Raw genomic sequence first — 14,985 nt, forward strand, 5'->3', positions numbered from 1 at the left:
ACACTGTGATCTGCTGAGTGCAGTGAGTTCTTGTGGCCACCAGGGGGATCACGAAGCTGGGGCCTCAGGACTAGGTTGTCCTGAATCAAATACTGGAAAAAGGAAAAAGGCTTCCGCAGGGCTGGGGATGTGGAGGCTCACTCCAAACAACCGCCACCAGGTCCTCTGAAGAGGTTCTTATGCAGTGATGTGACCTTTCAGATAAGCAGAAGCAAAGCAGGAATATGTAGTAGTCTTGATTTCTGTCTGCACAAACCAGCTCTATAAAGGTATATAAGAAACTAAAAAAAGGTCTGTGGGCTGGGTGGTACATAGAAGGGCAGGGGACGAGGGGACAGCCTTTTCACTGTATGCTTCCTTATATTCAATTTTTGCTTTAAAGCTATGCAAGTGCATTCCCAATTCACACGGTTAAACACCAAACACAAGGGCTGGGCTGGGGCTCAGCGGTAGCGCACTTGCCTGGCATGTGTGAGGCACTGGGTTCGAATCTCAGCACCACATATGAATAAATAAAATAAAGGTCTATCAACAACTAAAAAATGAAAATATAAAAAAAACCCAAACACCAATCCTTCACTAGCTCCCTAGCCCCTCTTAGGGATGTGGAGCAGTGGTCCCACATGGAGAGAGGGTACAGGAGCTCCCAGTAGCCACCTGGGCCATGACTGTGCTCAGGAGAGGCACTGGCCACTTCCACCCCTGTTCGGAGGCCCCACAAAGTGCAGGGGCTTAGATCACACTCAGCCCACCTCCTCTTACCCCTACTGTACCCCGGTGATTAGCAGTAAGAGGCCAAGAAGAGCTGCTCAAACAGCGCTCTTCCTGGAGGGAACTGTGCTAGGCCAGCAGGCTGGGACAAGGACCACTCCCCCATCCAATCTCACAGAGTGCCTGGAACCAGGCCCAGGGGGCTGGACCTGCCCCAAGTTCCCACCTGCTCCAAGCCCATGCACCAGTTCATCCCTGAGCCACGCGTGTCACTGTGTACTGACTTTCAAAACCAGAGGTCATGTCAGTAGAAAGGACTCCGTCTTCCTCCTGAGAGCAAGTGACAACAGCCCTCCAGCAGCAACAGCCCAAGGAGGCAGTGAGTCCACCTCACCACCCCTCCAGCTTTTTCAGAGTTCAGAGTTCAGAGCACAGACCGGGGAAGCTCAAAGGCAGGAGCAGCTCAACCGCCCTGCCCAGCCTCGAGCCCTCAGGGCAGTCTGAAGAAACGGCAAGCTGGGCCCTTAGGGGTCCTGGGGTGCACTGAACCCCAACAAACCTCTACTCCACCACTGGCAGGGGGGATTTCTCTTCAGAAGGAAGCAAGAAGTGCGCAGTGGGAGAGCAGAGCAGCGCCGCTCCTGACCTGTTGTTCTAAGCGAGCAACGCGTCCTCCTCCCAACTGTCACCGATGTGCTAAGGCCTCTGACCAGCTCTTCAGACCCACTAGGAAACCCGACAGGAGGGAAATGGACGCACTGGCAGAGCCCACTCAGCAAAGCACTAGCTGATGACGCCCAAATGACAGATCTGGGACTCTGAACAACCCCTTTAGCAAAGCTTTATATATTCATCAAAGTAGACTCCACCAAATGCTAGTTCCCAAGTCCAGAGAGTTCAGGAGACTCCATGTGGCTCATGACCGCTCCTGCTTTGAGTTTCAAAGCCCAGTGCTCATTAAAGGCTCTGAGAAGTCCTGCAGGAATGAGAACAATTTTACTTCAGGAAAGGCTGGATGAACCATTCATTCACTTAAATTCCCGTTTGGGAAACACGTGCAAATAACACAACACAAAGTCTTCAAGTGCAAATCACAACACACAGCTCTTCTACCTGAGGCCTTTGGAGTTTCCCACTGCACAGTCAGCCCCACCGTCTACTGGCCCCCCGCTGGTCTCTCAGGCCTGGTCTCGCATGACACTCATGCCTACTGTCGCTCAGTCTTCACACTCCTGGCTCCTGCCTCCTGAATCCTAGAATCCCTAGAATCCCATCCCCCTGTGGCTGCCCTCTGATCCATTCAATCAGGTCAAGGTCACCTTTTCAGAGACACTTTCCCTGAATCCCCCAGGTTGTTTTCCCCCATTTTTATTTGGAAACCAAGTGCCTCTAGGTCCAAATCCTCACCCTATCACCAATCTTCTGTGTGACCTTGTATTTCAGTGTTATTTGCTAAAAACATTAGGGGTCCATTGCAGTCACTTGCCAAAGAACAGTGGAAAATAAATATACCCAACAGATTGAGGGCATGCAGCAAGCTCTCGGCTGACTCTCACCTTGTCCAGCCCCCCCGAGGACCAGCTGCCCACTCATCTGCTGACTGGTGTTGGCCTCCCCTGACTCCAGACCAACCATGAGCTCGGCAAGGGTGTCCATCCTCCCACCTTGAACCGGGCAACCAGGACAATGTGGTCACTGAACGAGTGAGTGGCTGGGTGACCAGGTGCCTCCTCAGGGTGGCCAGGCACAGTTTCATTTAGACTACCAGCCGCAGGGGCCGTCTGGGAAGTGGGAGATATGCAGGTGAGCTGCCCCTGCCTACTCACCTCCACAGCTGCGAGTTCAGATGCTTCTCCACCATGAAGTTGAGGGCGCAGCGGAGCCGGTTCCACCTGGAGTCGAACACGTAATACCCTCTCCCGATCTGCCGGCTCCCGAATGTGCAAAACTGAAAGAGAACACAGCGGGCTTGCCCCTCAGGCACAGCTGCCCCCGACACCAGAGGCCATGACAGTGCCTGCCCAAGTGTCCTGCTAGGGAGGGAGCGCAGAAGATGCTCCCGACAGTGCTGGCTCCCGTGGGGCACCTGGCCCAGCTGCTCACACCTGGACCACGTCCCACACCTCGGGCACGCCACACAGTGCCCTGTCCCTGCTGCGGAGGAGGGTCAAAGTGGGGTGGACGCGGAACTTACAGACGCTGGCTGAGGATGACGACCTGAATAATGACAGTCCAGTTTTTCAACAGACTCTTCTTTGTCATCGCCTTCACCCTCCTCACTGGATAACCGAGAGGCTGGCTCAGTGGCAGGCAGGGGAGGGTGTGGAGACTCATGGACTGGAGGAGGGTCAACGGGGGCGCTCCCACCTTGCTGAGCAGGGCAGCCTGGAGGCCTGGGGAGCAGGAAGTGCAGCGGGTCAGGTCACACACCCGGGAGACAGCGTGCCCAGACCGCCTGGGGGCTGGGCTCCCCACTCCTGGGGAGGCTTGCTGGCAAGGCAGCCAGGGAGCGGAACACCTCTCCCCTCGCCTGCCACCACCTGGGAACTCAGTCCCCTCTGTCCTCCCCAGAGGAGGACCGTGTGTGGAGTTTAAGAGAATTAATTACTCCCGTTCCTCTTCAATTTCAAATGGATTTGGGTTACTAAGGCAATAAATTATAAAGCGCTGGCCAGGGCTCTACGCTAACCTGGGAGGAATGGGAAGTGACGGGAAGTGACACCAGTACAGGGGCTTTCCCACTCTATGTGGGTACTCTGGAGCCTGGTGCGGCCTCTCTGCCCACAGCAACAGTGGCCCAGTGGTTCTGGAATTAGTGTGCTTTTCTTCCTAATGAAAAGCCTTCCACTGAAGATGGCCAAGGGAAGGAGTTTCTAGGGAGTCTGGGGCGGGACCCTGGCACACGCCAGGAGCACCCCGACGGCTCCTCCAGGGTGTTACCCCAGGGCTGAGGCTGGAGGGGCCCAGCACACAGGTCCTGGAGAGGGAGGGACTCCATCATTATGCGACAACTGCAGGGCAGAACGCAAGCTGCAGCACCCCAGAGCTGGCACCTCCCTAAGCGGAAGCCCTGTTGCCCTCAGCCCAACCACTGGCACCAACCCCCTCCTGCACGCCTCTCCCTTCCGCCTGGAACCTGGGCCCAAGGGTCCTTCAACTTCAACTTGGTTACATATGCAAGCACGCACACCCTCCACCAACACCACCTCAGGTGTGCGTGTGACAGATTCTCAAGCACCTTGGCCCACTGCTTATTATGCTGCTGAAATGTCTCATCTCCACTCAGGACAATGTCCCAAAGGATTGCATGAAACGTCGTGTTGGTGAGTGGATGTTGTGAAGACTCGGGCCTAATGCCTGTCCCCAGCAAGAACTCCCACAGTGTACTCCGGCAAGAAGGGAAAAATAAACAGGAAGCCACTGTCAAGGCCATGTGAAATATGCCAACCAGTAACCTGTGGCAGGCAAGGGCCAATGTCAGCCCTGCTCAATGGGGTTAAGAGACACCCGATTTTGAAGACGTACAGAGCAGATAATTCGAGCTCTGTGGTGCTGCTTGTATCTGCGACCAGGGAAGCCCTGGCTGAAACTTACTGAGGGCCTGGACAAGCTTCTTCTCACAGTAAGCATCAACTATAAAGCGCCTCCCTATGGCGAGCCTGCTGGTGTGTCCCCTAGATTCCCGACTGTAGCCTTGCCCAGTGCCCACAAGCCTGTCCTGAAGGCGGGGCCCAGGTTGGAGGGCTTGGCTTACCTTGGAAGACTGGGGGTGTGAGGTTTAGGTTTGCTAGCTACGGAAGGCTTTGATTCAGAAGGAGAGTTTTGGTGCGGCTCCTGCGACGACCTAGGAGGGGCGGGATGCGGGTCCCTGAGAGGCTGCGGTGGTGGCTGAGAGTCCGGATGGCGCATCGATTCCTTTTCCCTGGTTTTGTTTTTGTGCTCGGCTAATAACACATCAAATCGTTTTCTTCTACCCTGAACAGCCCTCCGCTGGGTTAAGGAATGTGTCTGAAGAACAAAAAACACAGAACTGAGGAATCTCTACATGACTTTGATCTGTCACATACCCTCAAACGCCACTCTCTTTAAAAAGCAATCTATACCATCAGCACAGTTAAAGACAGCTCAGCATTTGATGAGATAAAAAATAATTCCAAAAGCATAATCTTTTCTCCGCTGGACTAAAAGCACCCAGTCTAGACTAACTGGAGGAGAATCTGGGAATGTTATTTCTATCAGAATGAAGGAGTCATGTTAGTTGGGTCACCTGGCTATGTAACTAGTGGCCAATAGTAGAAACAGGTGACAGGTGCTCATGTTTTGTTACCATGAGAGCAGTTGTTTATTGAGGCTCTTATCAACTCCATTAAAGAGTCCCTCTTTCAACCATTTAAAACTCCAAATGCTAACAAAGGAAAGAAACAATGATTCCATAAACACACATTAACAAGTGTTCTTGTAGTAATTGCAGAGAGTAAAAATGAAACAACTGCTTCTCTGTCTTCCAGTGAAAATGCCCTGCGAAGACAGAGTGGGCTGACACATTCTGGAGACAAGGGACCACCATAGCTATGGAAGACCTGAGAGGGTGAACACAAGGCCAAGAAAGAGCTGCAACAGGAAGAGACACCCAGCAGCCAGTTCCACTCCCGAGTCTGCAGACAAGAGTCAAGGTTCAGAACTGAGAAAGGGGCACCCGGAGGGGAGGAAGGCCAAGGGACAGTTGCTGGCTTTCAGAAGGCAACCAACGTCAACCTCTGATTGAAACACCTGTAAGAAAGCGTCTGTGCGCCAAATGCATTTTGATGATAACCAACATTCTATAAAAACCAAGGTAACGGAGTCTAGTCCTATTCCCAGCAGAAGACAAACTAGTATGTACAAAGTGCAAGGTCACCACAGTTGGCAACTCTTAGTTAAGTCTGATCACTGTGGAACGACTTCATAGGTCATAATTCATGAACTGCTGGGGTCTCAGTCTGTAAAAACGCAGGAGACGATGAACCCCAGGAGTGGGTCAGCTTCCATTGACGACAGGCCCTAGTCACGTGATCCATGAACATATGTGACTTCATCCACATTTCCTCCTCTCATGTTTGAAATATGGCAAGGCACACTTCCCATGCTTCCCTACCGTACGTGCTCTACACCGCACTGCTCTGTGGGCTTATAGACATGTTGTTATGAACTTGGGGGATTTACCTCAAACATTCATCTGAAACATGATAACCCAACCTACTGTCATACTGGCCACTGTGAAGTATGTCCACCCAAAACCCAACCAGGCACAGACAAATGTGCTAAGCTTCTTTTGAAAACTTTAAGGTCCTTTAGTATGTAACATACCCACATGAAAGTAACCTGAATGAGGAAAAGGAACTTTGTTTGTGTTCAGTGCTACATCAGCACCTAGAACTGCACCTGATGTTTAATAAATGCTCCAGTCAAAAAGTACATAAAAACAAAGATCCTTGTTGAGCACAGTGGCCCGTGCCCCTAATCCCAGCAGCCCGGGAGGCTGAGGCTGGAGGATCACAAGTTCAAAGCCACCCCTAACAACTTAGTGAGGTCCTAAACAACTTACGGATTTGGCTCTGTGGTAAGGCACCCTGGATTCAATGCCCAGTAAAAAAAAAAAAAAAAAGACCCCCCAAAAAACCCTCTACTACATACTGAAGGGATGAATGACATGCTGTCCCTGGCCCAGCTGCCTATCTTTCCAGACACACATATACACACTCCTCCTAAGTGTGCTGTGCTGCTTGGCCAAGGAAAGCTGAGTGAAGAAAGCAGGGAGACGGTATTGTCCCCGCTCAGGCTGATGAGCAGACAGGATGTCCACTGGGCTCTGAAGGACACTCCAAATACAGACCCGAGGACGCTGCTGCACCCCGACATCCAGAACTCTGCAAGGGGCTGACAGCACCAGGGAAGACTGGGCACACGCTAAAGCCCTGCTTTCTGCTCTGTGGAGTCACCTGCCTCTTCCTCCCCTCCAGTTTAGCTCCCGGCCCGTTTCTCGGGCTGCACAGAGTCCAAGCCTGCGCGTCCCTCCACTGTGCCTCTCCCACACCTCCCAGCCCAGGCAGGACAGAATGACTTTAACGCAGGGTCCTGTGGCTAGGAGCCTTCCTCAGCCACATCTTCTGACTGCAGGCCCTTCCGTTTTCATGAACCATCAGTGGGTTTTCTACTCCTCTCAAATCACCAATCTTCATCTCTGGCGTTAGACAAGGACAGCGGGCACACCCTGATTCTGTTGGACCCTACACCCCTGGGACCTAGAACAAGACCTGTGCTTGCAGGGTGTGTGATACCAAGTTTTTCAGTGACGCTGGACAGAGACAGAGGCACAGTGGTCATGATGCAGCCTGTCATACAGATGAGGAGGGGGGAGGGAGGCGGGCAGGAAGCAGACTGCAGGGGACGAGTGAAGGGGGCGAGCAGCAGCAAGCCCACCCCAGGGTGGGAGAGACTCAGGTGAGAACTGGCCCAAGCCCAGGGTGCGAGAGACTCGGTGGCAACTTAGGACATTTAGGGGAGGGCCATGCAGGCATTAGTCCTACACGGCCTAACTGGTTCAGGCCAGAGTGAAGCAAGGGAAGGAAGAGAGCTGACCAGAGGACAATGAAGAAAGAAAGGCACTCTGGGAAAGCAGGCTGGCCGGAGGCTGCATTTTCTGCCAGCTTCATGCTGAACTCACGACAAGTCAGGGCTGAAGAGGGAGACTGATGCAAGGGCAGGCGTAGAACCAGGCCACACGCATCAATGACACACTTACAAGAGCAGAAGAACAGCATGAGCCATCTGAAAGAAAGATGGCAGGAACATGCAGGTCCATACAAAAGCAGGAGGCGCAGGGAGAGTGGGAACACCTCTTGCCGATCCCACTTCTGGGCCTTAAAAACATACCAGCCCAGCCACGTGTTCACCAGAGCACTACCTATAACACCTTGTTCTGAACAAGGTAAAGGCCCACTGACAGACAATAAAGAGAAATGTGGAAAATACAAGGGATGGAATATTATTCAGCCCTCGAAAAGGAGCTCCTGCCATTGCAATAACATGAGTGGGTCCAAAGGACATTATGCTAAGAGAAATAAGCCAGTCACAGAACACAAACACTTCACGACCCCACTTATGAGAACCAGCCAAACGCACAGAATCAAAAAACAGTCCTTCTAGAGGCCAGAGGGACAGGGAAATGAGGAATTACCAATCAACAATCAAAAAGCTCCAATTAAACAAGATGAATGAGTGCCAGGGACCTGTGGTACAACAGTGTGCGTACAGTCCACAATGATGTGCTGTACACTTAAAAAGGTTACTAAAAGAGGGTGACGCCAAGTGGTGTAGTTCTCACCACAGTAGAACAAAATTTAAAACAGAAAGAAAGAAAACACTTTGGTGCACCATGAAGTTTCACAGTTAACTTTAAAAAGAACACCCTGGGGCTGGAGATGGGTTCAGTGGTAGAGTGCTTGCCTACCAGCATGCACAAGGCCCTGGGTTCCATCCCCAGCATGGCAAAAACCAAAAAACCAAGAAACCGAGTAGAACATCCTGGATAAAGAGAGCAAGCCTGCTCCTGAAAGCCAGGCAGACAGGAGGAGGGAGAAAGAGCGGGCCAGCTGGAATCACGGTGTGCAAGAGGGCCGGGGTGTTATTCCACAAGTCCCCTTAGATGTAGCTGAAACCCTGACACAATTCTACACAGGTCACGTGGCCATATTCAACACACTACAGTATGTGTTCAATTAGTATCCCAGGAAGGGCAAAAGTTATTTGTCTTGAGGGAGGAGTTTGTCCTTGAGGGAGGACAAACTTGAGGACTCAGGGTAGGGGTGTCCATCAACCCAGGACAGAAGGCAAAAATCAGAATGTAGATGTGTACTTCTCCAATCCCTGAGCAGAGAGTCTATGCTTTTTTATTTTTATTTTTTAAATTAGATATTAGGGGCATCCATTCCTCCAAATGGTTCAGAACCACTGTTTTAAGACAAAACATACACAATAAAATTAAATTAGAAACTAATACTCCTTAAACCCCTGTGGAGACAATTGGGGACACTCTCCAAAGAAATACCGTCCAACAGAGATACCCACTCAGGCAGTGGAGCCCATGGAAGCCAGCCCAACCTTTTACTCACAGCGAATAGGCCCCTTCGTTATTAGCCTACTGGCCATTTTAAAGGAAAAACAGGAAGACTTCAGAATGGAGAGGAAGATCATTAAATTTCCTAGTTAGATTATATTTTACGTTGTATTTTTGAAAAACTAGAAAGTAAGGCAATTTTAAAGTCATAGATTTTTAAAAAATAGTTTTTTGAAGTTTAAGAATTGTGGCATACACATTTTAAGGAAATTCATATATTTGCAAAGGAAGCTTCTGGACTTGTAAAGTCTGTGCAGTTTAAACCAAACCAAAGAGTATTACATTTCTATGTAGCAATACCGAGTCCTGAGAAACAGCAGACTGATCAGGAAGGATACTGTTTTGTAGGACACAGAACTCATTGAAAATAAAACCTCTCTTGAGAGCATGATTCCCATCACACGCTTCACCCTTTGCCAACTCGAGCTCCTTTCTCTGGACCAAGTTACGTCCTCACTGACACAACTGAGGACAGTCTCCAGAGCATCAGTTAGACCATGGGACGGTGTGGTCCCTTCTCAGAGCCCCACGATCGCCACAGGTGTCAGCTCTGCCTGCAGGAAGACCTACCTTGCACGTCAAAGACCTGGTGCAGGGCTTCTTGGTGTCGAGATCAATGACCCCACAGTGGATGTCAGGATCAAACTCTCTTTCTGTCAAAAGCACAGAGACATTAAAATGGGCTTGCCAAACACTCCTTCATTTATTTTGTAAATTAGAAAATAGGAGACATCTCAAGACAGACAAATCTCACGTGCATATTTGCAAGTGGCACTCTTTTAAAGCAAGAGTGAGCCAAGCATGGTGGCTCACACCTGTAATCCCAAAGACTCAGCACACTGAGGTAGGAGGATGTAAGTTCAAGGCCAGCCTCAGAAACTTAGCCAGGCCCTAAACAACTTAGCAAGACCTTGTCTCAAAATAAAAAATAAAAAGGACTGGGGACGTGGCTCAGTGATTAAGCACCCCTGGGTTCAATCCCCAGTACCAAAAAAAAAAAGCAAGAGCTAAGAGGACAAACACTACCTAGGGAGCCTCTCCTAGGGCTCAGTGGGTCAGCAGTACACACAGCAGTCCCCTTGGTCCCTGGGAAAGCCCACTTGAAGTACAGAAACACTATTAAGAAAGAGCTGGTGGGTTACCTGATAATCTCTTATTTAAAAACTTCCTGTTATTGGAACCGTCTTCGGGTTTCTTTTCCAGAGCGGGTGGTGCAGGAAGCCCTTTGCCATTCAGAATCTGTCCAGGTGAAGGCAAGGTTGGCTTTGGTATTGAGGGGCAGTTAAGGCCAGGCTTGACTGAGGAACTCACAGTAGCAGGACAGGGTGGCCCCGCCGCAGGTTTCAGTAGTGTGCCATCCATCTTCGGATGAATCTTCTCCACTTTCACAGACGGCGTCATGCTGCAAGAGCAGGAGAGAGCACCAACGCCTGAGTGAGGGCAGCCCCAAGGGATGAGGCAGAGCCAGGGTCAGCAGCACCACACGGACTGGCCCCCAGAAGGCACCTTTTGAATTTTGTAAGAATTCTCCAGAAAACCCTGTAAATGTTCACACTCATCCAGTCCATAAACCCTTTGAAGAGGCAAAAGGCCCATTATCATTTCAGAACAATTTTACACATGGACCTATAGGAGACTTGGATCGAATACCCACCGGATGCAAGTTCTGCAAGAGGCAGACCAGGCAAAGGTCTAAAAGGACGGAAGACTCTGCAGAACCCTTATGTCACTAAAGATTTATGAGGACTCAAATAAATGTCAAATATACATGCCTAACAACACAGCACCAAGACAAGGTTCCCTGCTCTTGTCAAAGATGATGACCAATGTTTAATTAGCAGATGATGTGCCAGTTCTCCACTTCCTGATAAGAGGCTTCTATGGCAGGGGCTTTAGAGCATAAGTCCCTGGGATGGAGTTGGTGAGCCCTGAGGACCTGTCGCACAGCTAAAGCCCTGACTGCTCTTGGGATCTCAGACACTGTCATTTTCCCTTCATAAAACAGGTGATGTTGATAGGATCCTAATAGTGGGCTGGTCCCCTCTGAAGCCCTAGCTCCACATGAGGAGCTGGAGTGATGGTTCTGCAAACTGTTTAGTGGAGTCAGTGCTCCATGGCTGTCAGGCTGGTGAGTGACGTGGGCGCTGCACTGGCATCCTCTCTGGCTTTCAGACAGCTCCAGGAGCGAAAGTCGAGCTTATCATCCTGCGCTTCTGACAGATGAGCAGGTACTGGGGGCATAGTAACCAGGACAAATAGCCCCAAACAGCTATACCTGGAACAGCCCGAGTAGCAGAGACTCTGCAAGATGTTGTGGCCTCTCCTGGCAGGCAAGGTCCTTGAGCAGTAGCAGATGTTAGGTCCTGCTCTGAGATTAACTGCAGGTTATCAGACCTTGGGGCTGAGCTGGGTGGCATAAACTGCAAAGGGAGCCATGCCAGGGAAAAGCTACCCACTACTAGGCTGAGGGGTGCCATGACGAAGCAAGATGTGTTTCTATGGGTGTGCACGGCCACTCCTTCACGTGACCTCAAGAGGCCTGCCAACTTCCAGATCCACCCTGGAAGCATGCCAGAGCCTTGCCAGGAGAGTGTGAACTTCTCTCAGTCTCCCTGCATCACGACTGTGATGTGAACCCAAAGCTGCCGGGAGGAAGCACTGCTTCCTGGTTGGTTTTGCAGGCCCCAGAAAATCCTAGAGTAGCATCTGGGAATCTCTTCACCTTTTATTTCTACTATTACTGATAGCTGTGCCTCCTGGGGGCCAGAGACAGATACCAACTAGAACTCCCCTTCCTGGAGGCTGTTACTCTTAGATGCTGAAACAGTGCCTTGCACACAGCCCTCAAGGAAGCAGCAGAAGTGGGATGTGAGGCCTATCTGACCTCAAGTCTTCTCAGAGAAGGCCTCAAGTTGCGCCTCTTCCTGTTTATGTGGAACCGGGGTATACTAGTGGGAACTATCCCACTAAGACGTTGGGATCAACAAGCACCATTATTATCACTGCTACCACTGCTCTGAAAGTCTCCTGAGGCTCAGTGGGGAACAAAAGAGCCAGCCACACACACTTGAAAGCCCCCTGCGTGGGTCTGTTCCCATGGCTCCCGGACTCTCCCACCACTGTACACAGGCACACTGTAGCAGGACCGGCGCTGGAAACCCTCAGGGCCATACTCACATTCTACTGTGGGGGACTCTACTTTGCTGGAGGGGATGTATTGGCCTGGTGTTCCCCCTGGGTTGCAGTTTCTCTTTGGGCGATTTCAACGACTTGGAACTTGAGGAGGACGCGCTAAGAACCCCTCCGCTGGAAGAACGGCTGCTTCCACTTGCACTGCCTCCTTTGCTTTTGGACAGAGAAGGGAAGAAGGAAAATACTGAAGTGGGAGGAACGGCCATAGAAGGCTTGCTAGATGAGCTATGTCTTCTTTCTGGAAAGGAAAACAGGAAGAAAGAAAAAAAAAAAAGATACGATGTTTCAGGCAAATCTCACATGGAACGGGAAGAGTTCCCTGAAATCAACATGTTTAGGTTAAAACATGTTATCATGGAGTCAAAACACACTAAACGCAGTCACTTTCAGAAAGGGCTTATCTAGGCCCCACACTTACTGAGCGTTCTAGGAACCAGCCCTCCTGTTTCCAAAGCACCTCGACATAACGAGGTTTATCACAGATACCCATCAGGAATTAAACACCCATTCTGAACACCAGCATACTGCCTTTTGGGTTTTCTCTGCTGGAAATGAACCTCTAACCTGGATTCAGGAAGAGGAAGACTCTTCCCTCATCTGCAGAGCTCTGGAAGTGACACTGCGTGGACATCCTCTCCTCCTTTCTAGCTCAGCCCCTCTCTGATTTTCAAAATAGCAGGATCTTCAGAAACAAGTTGTACCTTTTTTCTCCCCGTCACTACCCACCAGCATATGACACCAAATAAGCACGAAATAAAGATGTTTCTAGGGTTATCTTATCGTTCCTTAAGAATCTGTGCTAAAATTTTCCAGTGAATCATTTCACTGCCCCCCCCCACCCCCTTTAAATAATCTCACTTGACTACAGATGGCACAGCCCCGGCTCACACCACCAGGGTGCCAAAGGCGCAAGACAAAATACCATAAATAGCTAGGCATGTTTTTTTAAACCAGGAAGTAATTCATGGTTGAGAACAGACTACAAAAGTTTAACTGAGAATAAATGTACCCACGGGAGAATCAATTTTTTTCTGAGTATGGCAATTTAATATAAATCAAGAGATGTTGAAAAATATTACTATTGAAAACGTATTAATTATTTGGTAAATTCATCTACTTGAGACCCCTGCAACGGCTGCTTGGTGGAAGCCTTAGATTAAACTCGTAAATTAAAATCACACACTTGCTTAACTCCAGCTTTCAAATGTCTGTGACCCAACACTGACTTATGGCAAAGGGAGTTCTGTTCTATGAGTACCTGAAACATGGAGCACGTTAGAATCAATGACTCCAAGCAGCATTTAAATGGCTTGTTTCCAAAGCCCATCTTTTAGTAGCCCAGAACCTCTCAGTGAGTCTTACTCTTATTAGGACAGTTTAACAATGCTTTATGAGGTTTCTAGTGCCTGCTCCTCACCAGAACAGACAGATACTATCTACAGACAAATTCAAATTAGCCCACTCCACCACGGAAAGGCTATCCTCTAGTTACAAAGGGTAAGTTGATAGTGATGCATAAAGGCCTCTTGCTGTGCCGACCAGGTGAAGGAGTATAAGGAAGGAAAAACTAAAGCGATTGTGGGGAATTACTTTTCCAAATTTGGCATCTGAGGTGTGTTTCTCTTTGTCTGTTTTAAATCTAGTCTTTCTTTTTTCTGTGATTCCAAAATGCACGGAATCTACTTCCACGCTTCAGCATTTGTCTGCCTCGATTGTAAACACGTGCTTATAGCTTTGCCACCTGCCCCTGCCCAGGACAGACTGAGCTGTAAGACTGGTACAGCTTTCCTTGTGCAAAGAAGTGATTTCCAAATGGCCCTGACAGTGGTTCTCACCCTGGAATGACCCCAGGAGCTCACCTGCAACCCTCCCTTGAGGATTGTGACTTAATTGGTTTGGGATGTGGCCTGGGCATCTGGACCTGGACAAGCTTCCCCTGGTGACTCTACTGTGCAGCCAAGGTTGGAAGACTCACCTGGATGAGGCTGATGTCTTGAGAACCATTGACCACGGCTGGTGGAACCCCTAGCACATGGCACTACATAGAGGGCTGCCACCATGTGTCCTTAATGAGTGCTTTCCACACTACCATCCCCTGCAAACCGTTCTCCTACCCTCAACAAAGGCATATAAAATACTATTTGTTTTACTCAACAGATTTATTTTCAATGCTATACTTCCCTCTTCTGTGGTCTAATTCTGTCTCTAATAGAGGCATTCTTGGTGTCTTGGACCAGACAGCTCTACATACAGGACTTCAGAATGGTTCACAGTCCTGGCCCCACCATCTGGTCACCAGTTAGTGCCCCTCTGCCCCAGACCACTTGAACCCAACTCCTATCATTCCAGATGGGCTCCAGAGTAAAGCAGAGCACCACCACCTTCAGCTGAGAGCTGTTCCTCAAAGCAAGATCTCCAAGAAACGACAGGCTTAACAAGCTTGCTATGTTTTTCTGATAAACACTAAAATAAATATTAAAATTTAAATATTTACCCATGGTAAGCCACAAAAAGCAACCTGAGTACTGTTCCCTTGGACAATACTGTCTGTGGCATAAAGAGGGGGATACCTCCCACCCCCTGTAAGCTAGAATGCTGGGCTTAGAAGTTTTATTCTGTGGGTATCAGAGATCTCAGGTGCCTAAGGGCAAGTGGGCACACAGTCCTTAATTTGTGATGGTTTGATTTTATAATATTTCAACTCTATGGTTGTGCAAAAGTGATATACATTCAGGAAAACTTGTAATTGTGAACTGTCACCTTTTCTTAGGCTCATGATATACAATACAGTCAGGATGACATTGGGCAGTTCCAGAAAGCCACAGCTCCCCATGAGCCTGATCATGACAGGAAGGAACCCTGTGCTGTGTGGCTAATTAAGATGCTCAGAAGGTTAGGTATATTAATATTTTTGGCGGGGAGGCACT

General features: G+C 49.6%; 1 protein-coding gene across 3 annotated transcripts in view; it reads right to left on the reverse strand.

Moving 5' to 3' along the window:
- The window catches only part of Atxn7 (ataxin 7), a 149,013-nt gene that overhangs the window by 23,058 nt on the left and 110,970 nt on the right, over positions 1 to 14,985 (reverse strand). For all 3 annotated transcript variants that reach the window (XM_071618508.1, XM_027954523.2, XM_071618523.1), the window contains 6 exons: positions 12,044 to 12,296; positions 10,009 to 10,268; positions 9,437 to 9,519; positions 4,466 to 4,719; positions 2,906 to 3,104; positions 2,538 to 2,659 (listed from right to left, as the gene is read on the reverse strand). In XM_071618508.1, the coding sequence (XP_071474609.1) occupies positions 2,538 to 2,659; positions 2,906 to 3,104; positions 4,466 to 4,719; positions 9,437 to 9,519; positions 10,009 to 10,268; positions 12,044 to 12,296 (1,171 nt within the window). The remainder of the gene's footprint in view (positions 1 to 2,537; positions 2,660 to 2,905; positions 3,105 to 4,465; positions 4,720 to 9,436; positions 9,520 to 10,008; positions 10,269 to 12,043; positions 12,297 to 14,985) is intronic.

This window comes from Marmota flaviventris, chromosome 1 (genome assembly GCF_047511675.1).
Source record: "Marmota flaviventris isolate mMarFla1 chromosome 1, mMarFla1.hap1, whole genome shotgun sequence".
NCBI classification, from domain to species: domain Eukaryota; kingdom Metazoa; phylum Chordata; class Mammalia; order Rodentia; family Sciuridae; genus Marmota; species Marmota flaviventris.